The 11,270-nt window shown below is 41.7% G+C and overlaps 1 protein-coding gene across 1 annotated transcript; it reads left to right on the top strand.

The window, feature by feature from the left end:
- Positions 1–506: 506 nt before the first annotated feature.
- Positions 507–3,779, top strand: LOC139658180 (collagen alpha-1(V) chain-like; the record flags this gene model as incomplete). The annotated part of the gene is made up of 3 exons (XM_071536239.1): positions 507–575; positions 3,135–3,368; positions 3,633–3,779. Coding segments are annotated over 3 exons (450 nt in total), but the record flags the coding sequence as incomplete, so codon positions are not given.
- Positions 3,780–11,270: the final 7,491 nt, after the last annotated feature.

The raw sequence follows: 11,270 nt of genomic DNA on the forward strand, positions 1-11,270 counted from the left end.
GCATTAAGCTATTGATGACAGTGCCATATCAAATTCCTCCATCTAATTATAGGCAAATTCATCATTGTCACGGCTGAAGCCATTAGCTGTGCCCTGTTGGCCAATTCACAGCTTCTAATGGCATAACAAAGTTCGTGCTCCATGGCTGCACCGCACAAACACTTAACAGCAGGGACAGAGGCCTCAATATAAGAACTCCTTGCAGGCGATCATTTCTTAATTAATCACTGTGTACTCATGAATTTTTCAGCAGCAATTAGCTGCCGGCTAATGTTTGTACTGTACAAAATGGCATAATGGCTTACTAAGATCCTCTACCCTGTTCCGTCTGGTCGATCTCACCCGATACTCTTTCAGGTCCGGAAGACTCCACAGAGGACGCACAGAAGGAGACAAGGGGGGGGAAGGGGCTGGGAGGGGATGTGGTTCTACCAGAGCTGTTTTCCTTCTTTAACGCTGCTGTTTTTGTCCTCCTCCTCTTCCTCCCTGTTGATCCATACCCCCAGGCTAGGCTCACATCCTGGGTAAAGGAGATCCCTGGTTCCTGGTTCAGTGAATTCAAACGTGGTAAACTGGTAAGCCCGAGTCCCAACTTCCCCCAGTCCTTTTCCCTTCCCCTGAATGCCTCTCATATTTTACAGAGCAAATGGCAAAATGGCCCAAAGACCAGCCAGGCACATGGTATAGTCACTACAAGAGAGGTTCCCTGGTAAGTGGCCCCGCCTCGGGTCCCAGAGGCCTGGCTGAGGCCGGGCCTCTGCGTGCCTGAGGCTCTGCATGGTTCTGGTACTGCCCTACAGAGTATGTATACACACTGGCACCTGGCTTGTGGTTGTTATGTGATTGCGATTGCATGGTTCAGCACGAGCTGCACTCACCTTCAGTCCGACACCATAGGTGATGCTCTCACACGGAAGTGGAGGAAAGGTTTGTGGACCATACAAGCAAAGTGAAACAAGTGAATTCGGTCTAGACATCTATTGAGGTTTAACAAACAGAACAGCCCGGGGCATTTAAACAGGATGTACTGTTGCTTCACTGTGAAAATTCCTGTCTGTGTATCCACTCTGCCTTACCTCTGGTACATTAGGAGAGCATCATCAAGTGACTGTGTGCCTTGACACTCATATAGATAGCTGATCTAAAAACGTGGTCAAAAACACCCAAGAGTGAATACACCAACGCACAGTTCTCTTTCTTACACATTTGATTTTAGTTATAGAAGTCAGTGAGCAGTCTCAGCAGGCGAACTATCCTCCAAAAGGGGAAAGAATACGTGGCATTTTGTCTCTGCTGTAGCCGCTCACTTGCACTCACACCTCCAGCGCCTCCCTCACACACTCCTCACATCTGGTGGAGTGGCATTAGAGGACTGAGTCAAAAAGGTCAGGCACTCAGTCACCACCCAGGGGCTTCTGGGTACTCAGTCACTGTTGACTTGCGGCTGTGATGATAAAGAGGTAATGTTTCCATGGCGATGTAGGGCTGGATCTACACGCTGTGTGGGAAGGGATAAGGAGTGGTGGGGTAAAAGACAAGAGCAGGGGGCTAGCTAGCCACAACAGAGTAGTGGCGCTAGTCTCAATTTGAGCCACAGGTGCTGACACTCAAACTTGACCTGCTGAACAGAAATTGGCATAGTTTAAAAATTTACATTCATAGTTAAAATCAGTCCTTGACACTAAATTATTGTACGAATAGACTTTGTAGATGATTGGCCCTACCTGTTATTGTCAGGTTTGAGTGTTGGGATGCTGAGTTTGTAAGTGTATCTTTACGTGTGTGTGGAGGTGTGTGTGTGTGTGTGTGTGTGTGTGTGTGTGTGTGTGTGTGTGTGTGTGTGTGTGTGTGTGTGCCATGTGCAAGAACAAGTAAAGGGAGAAAGAACACATCCAAACTCACTGTTGGCTCACTGCTCTAGCTGCATGGCATGGATACTGCATGTGCTCTGCTCTCAGTAAGTCCTGTTTGTCTGAAAGAAGAAGCGACCATGTGGATCAAATGGAGTCCTGATGGTTGGTATGGAAATACGGACCCTTCTACCTTTGCAGTCTCTCACGGACATTAAACCAAACCATGACAGGTTCTAAACCAGGCTGCAACCTTATCAGTCACCATTAGAAAGTATTACAACCAGCTTAATGGGATAGTGCAGTTTTGTATAACAAGGGAAAAAAGCTAAATTCTATTTTAATTATGCATAAGCAGTTGACATCATCAATTAAGATAATTTAATTTTGCATGTTTTTACCATAATTTGCTCATATAGCTTATATATTTTACATAATTTCTTAATTGAGGCTTAGATGAATTGTTTAGTTATGCTTATTTTAGTTATGCTACTAGGAGGCAAATTTCTCCGTATTAGTAAAGCTTGCACATCAGTGCAGTAACAGTTTAGAGTTCAACTGAACTCCAGTCCTGAGGCCTTGGAAACCCCCTGCACTCTTTTGGAGCTGAACTGTGAGCTTCTCAGAGATGCCGACAGTCTCAGACAGATCCAACCCAAGAATCCTCTCCATCACTCCTAATGCGAAGGAGCTGGGACACCTAATCCTCCCTTCAATAAATCATCACCTGATTCGTTGTTAAAGAAATCGGGACTGTGTCCCACTCACATACCTTTCACTGGAGACGAGCTAGTTTGTCGCTCTCCACCTCTTCCCCAGCTCACACATAAACATTTGCGCACAAACGCATACATACTGACATGCAATGAATGATGAGGCCAACATGCGCTGTGTCACAAAGGAATTGATGATTGATGTCCCATAATTTTGTCAAGGCCACCAGGGAGCATTGTGGCTGACACGCCTGAGTGACAGTGCATCTCTGCTCTGCATCCTCAGACGACACTGGCTTCTTCTAATACTGTTGTCAATAAGACACACTGTATCACTTCGCCTAGAAATCCCAACACGGCAGTAAAACAGCAATTCAAATTACCAGTCACAAATTAGATCTAGACGTCTCCCAACAGACACAGCATTGCGCAGTATAAATATGACGGTGTGCTGTGTAGATTTGATTCATGCTCTTCCTCATGCATTCATTCTGTATCTACTCGTTCTTCGTACTGGTCCCTTCCTGGTTTCGTTTCTGGTGCTAGACTCTATCTGTCTCCTTTTTTGTAGCTCTCCTACGTGGATGCAGAAGGCAACCCTATCGGTGTGGTCCAGATGACCTTCTTGCGGTTGCTGAGTGCGGCAGCCAGACAGAACATGACCTACAACTGCTACCAGTCAGTGGCCTGGCACAACCAGGACCAGGACAGCTACGACAAGGCCATCCGCTTCCTGGGCTCCAACGATGAGGAGATGTCCTACGATAACAACCCCTACATCCGTGCCCTGGTTGATGGCTGTGCAGTAAGTCAGAGGGACACCTGTGTGTGTGTGTGTGTGTGTGTGTGTGTGTGTGTGTGTGTGTGTGTGGGGGGGGGGGGGGGGGGGGGGGGGGGTTTGCTCTGGTAGACAGTCAGAAAATGCTGTTTTTATAGTCTTTATAGTGGTTCAGTCAATGAAAGGACTACTCAATGTGTGATGTTCTTATTTCAGAAAGAAAATCGTTTCTTTTTTTTCCCCATGTAGTAACCTTCCCTCCTACTGTGTCTTTTTTCCTTCTATCAACAGGTGAAAAAGGGCTATGAAAAGACAGTACTTGAGATCAACACACCAAAGGTGGAACAGGTGCCATTTGTTGACATCATGTTCAACGATTTTGGCGGTGGCCACACAGAAGTTCGGATTCGAAGTGGTCCTGTCTGTTTCATCGGCTAAGACTGTTTACTGAACAAATGGAGAAAAAAAGCATATTTTTGTTTTCTCAGAAACAAACAAATGAAAAGAATAGGACAATTTCTATTTGTAAAAAAAAGCAACTTTTTTCCAAAAGCAACAAGTATGAGTAAAATAAAAAAATCAACATGAGAACACAATGAAATCTATAGGAATTGATGAAAAACGAATAAGAGCAACCTTGAAACCTCAGTGTGCCTTCTCCATCACATGCAAGTTTTGAAACTGGATGTCAGATCCTGCCTCCAACCCCTACCCCACACACACACACACATACACACACACACACACACACATACATACACACACACACACACCCCAGCCCATTTCAGCCACACTTGATGTAGATTCATTTTTGTCCACACAACGAAGGCAACCCTGAGAATTGCACCTGTTTCAGGAGGTAGCAGCATTTGCCATGGACTCCATCTGATTTGGCTGCTTTCTTTCTTTAGTTTTGATCTCCTGTTTTCCCTCATCTCCCCTGCTTTCTCCACTTGTCTTTTGTTGGTTTGTTTGCTCATTCACTATGGGAGCTTCGTTTGTGCATAATTGTCTCCTCATTCTCTTGGAATGGATCTTATATATAAATATATATAAATAATTTTTATGTTTGTAAGTACATTCTGTATATTTTTCCTGGTAATGTTTATTGGTTCTGGCTTCAAAACATGCATGTGACTTTCTCAATTGTGAGGTAGGAGATGATGGTTATTGGGATACATCTAAATTACCGAAATACATCTAAAGTGAGAGATTCGACTTGTAAATTGAAAAAAACAAACAAACAGAAAAACTCGGGAAGTGCTATCTTGTTGCAGTTGTGGAGCACGCCTTGTTGTAATTTAAGAGCAGAATGGAAATAAAAGACGAAAACAAGCTCTGTGATATTATGTGACAGTTGATTTGCATAAAAAACAAAGAAAACATTCCTCCTGTTGTGCCCTCTTGAACAGAATGCCTATTTTGGTGGCAGTTGGAGATTTCATTAACTTAATAAACAGCTTGTATTATTTTTTTTTTTCCTCAAATACTTATCTATCCAACTATGCAATGGGAGATGATGTCACATTTCAACGAAAACACAAAGAAATCAAAACTTAGGTGCTATTTTCTCTCTTCTGTGGTGCTATGTATTTTTCTAGTTTGTGTTGTTTGAATGAAAGAAAATCGATGGCGATAATAGTCCATCGCCATTTGCCCCTTGACTCTCTTAACTATCACCTCTGACACAGGAGGATCTTTGCTGCATCCATATTTATGTTCAGCGGTGGCTTATGCATGCCATTTCTCTACATATCCATCTGTAGATCAGTGCAGCGTTTCGGCGTACGTTATTTTCTGCTTCAGTGGACCACGCAAATAACAAATCCTATAGTATTTGAAACTTACACCGACTCTTCGCATAAGGAGAGGAAACTGAGATGGTACTGTTGGTTTTGCATATCATTGCTCCAAGACAATGCATTTTGGATGCTGTTGGGTGCTTTGTGCCATGGATCGTCTTTACCGCATCAAACTTTTGGAGCTGAGAGGTGGATGTGTGTCTTTTGTGATGGGGGCCAAAAGGGGGTTTCTCCCTCCTGGTGGTCCAAAGCACATGGCCAAGTTTTGTTTGGTATGTGAAACCCTAAAACCTCCCACCAAAGCTTTTCGTTTGCATAGCTTTAAGTGCCATAATGGCTCTGTAACCTATTTTTTGATTAGGAAACAACTTGAAAAGGCTTTGTACTTTCTCCAGATTTAGACCTGTTTTGCAATAAATAAAAGAAAAAAAGCAAACAAATGAATTTGTGTATAAAGTAGAAGCAGTTCACCAGATTAGCCAGATGAAAAGCTTGTTTTTAATAGTTTGGAGCTTCAAAATGACTTGTTGGTTTACTATTTTGCCCTTATTGTAGTTATCCTCTTTGTTCAAACTATGCACTCTGTATGCTTGTGACCACTAGTATCTACCACAGAAATTTCAGCCCTCCATACATAGGTTGGTTTTGTTTTGTTTCCTTTTTTACCTTCAGATATGTGACTTGAACCATTTCTGTTAAGATAACTCATTATGCTTGTAGATCTTTGGTTTTTATTTTTCATTGTGATGCAGTATGCCAAATTTAACATTTTGCTCTCCATAAAAGGACAAACCAATTTTGTAAATTTTCAGAACCAGCAGTGATGCTGCCATTTTTTTGTTTTGTTTTTGTTTTGTAGTTTTACGTTTGTCTGTTTGATTGTTTGTTTGTTTTCACAGTCTTGTCAAACCTGTGTAAGGATAAGAGGATAGAAGATATATTGGTTTTTATGTCAATAAATTCAAGTTTACTGTGGCCATCCACTCTTGTATGTCTTTTGAAGCATTAAAACCTATCTGTATGCATGAAATTGTAAAGTTTTTTTCTCTTGTTGTTATATTTTAGAGTGGCATGATCTCCAGCCCACGTTTTATTCATCAAGATACATCAATTTTTAATGCTAGTGATGAATGAAAGGTCATGTCCACAATTGTGAAGTGGAGAGAGAATGATGATATTGTAACTCTCTGCCAAAGCCAATGTTCATTTGTAGTATATTTATTGTATTATTTAAAAAATAAATGTTAAATGATACCATAGTGTAAGTGTAAGAGGCCCCCTCTTTACATGCACACTGGGACAAAGTTTATTGTGAAAAGGTTATTAATTTCCTTCATGCTCTTTTATCATAGTTATAACACATTTACTAGACATCAACATATATGAGTTGGCCATTACTCCTCCTTTAATCAAACCTCTCACAGTGCTGTTGGTTACATCCACTTGTCTTCATGTTGACGACCTCTGGGTTGTGTGTGTGTGTGTGTGTGTGTGTGTGTGTGTGTGTGTCTTTATGGTTGAATGAAGACAATTTGAGTGCTCTCTGGAGGATTAAATGTCTATGTGAACTACACAGTGTATCAGGTAAGGTCAATCTCAGCTGCACTACAATATATTCATAATAGTGTCCAACAGTTTTAGCTCCACAGATGTTCATGTGTTGGAGAACTGAGTCGCCACCCAGGAACAAGAAGATTTCCAAGTTCAGAGCTTGCTTGTCTTGATCAGACATGCAGTCGTCCATGGACTGTTGCCTGCTGGTGTCTCCAACACAGACTCTTCCTGGCTAGGTATTTTTGGGCAGCTATGTACTTCTGTCACATCAAGACTATTTGTACATAGGGGTGCATTGCGGCTACATTTTGATTAGAGGGAAACAGTATGGATTATATGTTTGAAATATTTTTCCTATTATTGTTATCAGAGTTATAAAATATTTGATTTTTTTTATTTGATTTTTTTTTCAAAATAACGATTCCCCTTGAGACTATTTTATGCAAGATTTCCAAATGATCATCAAAATAAAAATGTTCTTTTTTACCCATATTTCCCTCATGCACCACCGATTTCAGTAATGTGTAACCCCATAGCTTTGATGAAACTGCCGGTGGTAAGGATGAGTTGCAGCAGTGCAATGTCTCATTAGGAGAAAACTATGCACAGTGCAGATCAAACCTAGCATAGCAAAGAATGTTGTGCACGATACCATGATCAATATTTCATGCAATGTTTACAGGGCCAATTCGGGATGATCTGAGTGCATGGATTCTACTGAGGCAGCATCCTGGGTGAGCAGAGCATGAACCAGAGTGAAAAGCTAATGCCTCTCCCCCTCTCTCTCTCATCTGTACACAGAGCTTATCTTTAAAATAGGTTCAGCAAATTGTTTATGCAGTACTTGTTCCTGGTGGCCAATTGCACTGTGTTGTAACTCCCTTTCAGTTCACATTATTACCGTGCTTCTGACCCTCAGGGGGGTTCTCACTAATCACAGATTATATTAAAGTAGCAAGGCAGGGAACAGGAGGAATTCAAATTCTAAAAGAGAAAGTCTTTTCAAAAGCTAATTACATATCAGTGCAAAACGCAGGAATGCTGGGCTTCTGAAGCACGATTTGGCACCAAATTAAATCAGCCAAACAACCAAACAGATATTTTCATGTTGTATTTCTAGATCTGGAAAAATGCATTTGCATCAGTACAAAAAATGCCAACAAATATGTTTCATTATAATGAAATTAATTAGAACAGGGCAACTGAAGGGAGCACAGTCACCCCAGTCACCACAGTCAATGCTGATCATTAGGGCATCAAAGTGGGTTGAGGATGGGAAAAGACGGCAGATAGACAGACAAAGAGCAGGTTCGGGGGTTAAGACAAGATTTAGTATAGAATGCATAGAGAGGTCAATGTTACATTGGTCTACTTGGAACAAAGCAGCACCCTTTAAGAAGAGCAAATTTACAGTGGAACAAATACATCGCCACTATTGCCACACGCTGAAGTGTGGCAAAGCAGTTGCTCAAGCTTAACGGGCAAAGGATGAACGAGGAAAGTGTAGAGAAGAAGAGCCTTAGTTGGAAAGAACTGTGGAATATGGAGGCATCTAGGATTAGATCCATTGTTGGACCAACCTGTGATGTGCTGCCATTACCCAAAACCTCAACCAGACCCCACATGTCCTCTGTGTTAGAAACAGCAATGCTTATCCTTTAAAGATGCAAACTTGGTATTTGGTTGTATATGAAGGTAAAATATCCAGGAAGAATTATTATTGAGTAAGCATGAGTTAACGCAGGCAGACATAATGCAGCAACTTGAGAGATACTAAGCACCAGCCAAAGATCTGTTAATGTGGTCCAACACCCAGCAGTCAGTTTACTTTGTAGAGCTCACTGTGCCATCAGAAGATGCGGTAAATGAGGCAATTCACAGGCAGAAGCTTAGATAAACTGGAGTAGCAGCTGAGACTGAAGAGTAAGGCTGGAAGGCCACAAAGGCCAATTCTGAAGAGGTCAAAGAAAAAGAGCAGAAGGACACAGTTGAGGTCCAAACATGGAAATCTATCTAGATATCATAGCTATGGCAGCAAACGAGGGCAGTCACTGCTGGTATAATTGTTTTACAACTGCTGTGTGGGCTGTTTAAAGCCGGCAGGGTCAGCAGTCCCTTTAGTCTTTTACTGTTGGTACGGTTCAGTTTGCGAACAGCTGAGCGGGCCTTTTCAAGCCAGTAGGGTCAGCCGTCCCATTAACCTATTGCTGTTGAGATCGATGGTGACGTCGGAAATAATCGGGTAAGACGTTGTGGACTAAGTGTAAGATTGAGTGTAGTTGCAATGTCAGGGCGATGTAGGCGTATTGTGGATGAGTATTGCTCTGATGAGTGTTGGGATGCAAGAACTTAATGTTGAGCCTTCTGGTGGTGTTGTGGACCCCCAACAAAATGAGAAGATAAACCCAACAGATAAACCCTAGCTAGGTTTCTACATACATGATACCCCTAAATAGCACAAGGGATAGTCACATCAGAGTCTGTGTATTGGTAAATGCACTTCACAGCTCCTATCATTTCTATCTGCTAGGTGCTATGTTTATAAGAGTCTAATTATAAAAGGTGAAAAAAGTGCATTTAATGTGTGGTCTGGGATGTGTGGAGAAGAGCTGTAGGGTCAAGTGCCAGACGATGAGGGGAAATTTGGAAGCCCCAGTATTAATGTGTAATTGCTTTGAGCCTGTGGATCTTTGGGCAACAGAGCCCATTCATAGCCAGGCCCCTGCGCTACTGACCTACTTACATATGAATCAGATAGGGGAGAGAGAAAGAGAGTGTTACAACACAGGGACTGTCATATTAGGATATTAATACCAGGCTTTTCCACTCTGATAGAGTTTGAGAGCGAGGAGGGACTCGCTAGTTCAAGATGTCAGTTTTCTGATATGATTAGGGCAGACCGCCCAAGCATTGCGTAGGACAAATATTAGTGCTTTGTGTTTGTGTGGAGGTGTGTGGTTGTCTATGTATCTCATGCATCTTGATGTTGAAATACTTACTGAGCCTGCTAACCAATCCTATCCATATTTAATGTGTCAATTATGCCCTTGCACTCATTCAATTTTAAGTGGTAAGACACGCATAGCTGTGACAGATTTAATACATTGTTTACTATGCTCAGATTATTGTCATGATCAGTCCCTCCTTTGTCTTTCAGCAGACAGAAGTAAAGAGATTAGAGAAGAAAGGAAAAGAGGAAAAGCAATGCAAAAGGATTGGAGAGGAGGTAAAAGTGGAGATGAGAGGAGAAGGGAGAGGATCGGAGGAAAAGTAGAAGAGAGGAAAAGGAGAGGAGTGATGGGGAGGAGAGGGAGATGTTTGATGTGTAAATATACCACACACAGCCGGTGATGTTTTCCCTGCAGAAATGCAGGTGAATAACGCATGAGTTTGGTTCATATTTAGAATCATATTCAAGTTAAGTGTCAGCAGATATCATTAACATGCAAAGAATGAATTAGTCTCATCTGTGCATCTCTTTGTTTCTCTCAGTTATTGTCATGAGGGGATGCAAACGTCTTGGATGCCATTAAATGAAATTCCTCTGAAGATATCAGATCCTCGCTGGTAAAATGCCCAGATGTCTCCAGATTAAGAAAATGTAAACACTATAGGGGATTAAATAGATCAAAGTTTGCTTGACATAGCAACAAAAAGAGTACATTAGCTGTGAATATGTCAAAGCAGGTGAGGTTTGCCAACTTAAACTGCGAGATTGACCCACAACACTATTTGTCCTTGGCATTGAATAATGCGATGAATTCCAATGCCAAAAAGTACTAGCGAACAATATGACTTCAAACCTCCTCTCAGCAGGAGGAGCTTTGTCTCACGCATGTAAAACTCAGCACTTGATTTAATTAGATCGTCTTGTTTCGCAGCCAGAAGGAAGAGCATATGGTCCTGTACTTTTTATTTCTTTATTTTTCTTCACTCACATTACAGTAGCTTCTCTGGTCTATTTTCAGGATCCCAGAGTATCGGCTTTGAAGCCCCTGGCCTCTCCTCCACACTCTTGCGGTCCCCTGTAGAGAGAGGGGGATAGAGAGAGCTGTGTGTAGCAGGACCCAAACAGCAGCCAAGGACAGGCCTAAATTACCAGCGTTAATTACCACTCACAGACACAGTGGAAGTCTGTGTTTTTTCCCTTGTTGTCATTCAAATTTGGATGGGTTTATTCACATGAAGGACAAAGTTTTTAGTCCTGTTATTGGTTTGTATCTTCAAATGCTTTTGTTGCAGCTTTATGCACTTTTGCCTCAAAAATGTTAATATCTTCTGTAAATATCATGTGGTCTATAATTCTCTTTTGTATAAGCAATGTACTGTAATTCTCACCATAAAGCCTCTGGTTTTTTTTTTTTAATTGTGTTAAAGCAATATTCTACTAATAAACTAATCACCAAGATCGGATGCAGCTGGACGAGTTTGTAGCTTTCAGATTTTTATTTCCCAGTCATTTTAACGAGGCCGTGAAAATAGACTGAAAACTGTCATTTAACACGTTCGTGAACAGATTCAACAACAGACAATAAAGCAATCTTGGGTCCTTCGTCATTTTGCATTTCTATTC

This window comes from Centroberyx affinis, unplaced genomic scaffold (assembly GCF_046629955.1).
Source record: "Centroberyx affinis isolate AG114_WGS23_722 - 3 ecotype Tasmania unplaced genomic scaffold, CSIRO-AGI_Caff_v1 ptg002849l_1, whole genome shotgun sequence".
NCBI classification, from domain to species: Eukaryota; Metazoa; Chordata; class Actinopteri; order Beryciformes; family Berycidae; genus Centroberyx; species Centroberyx affinis.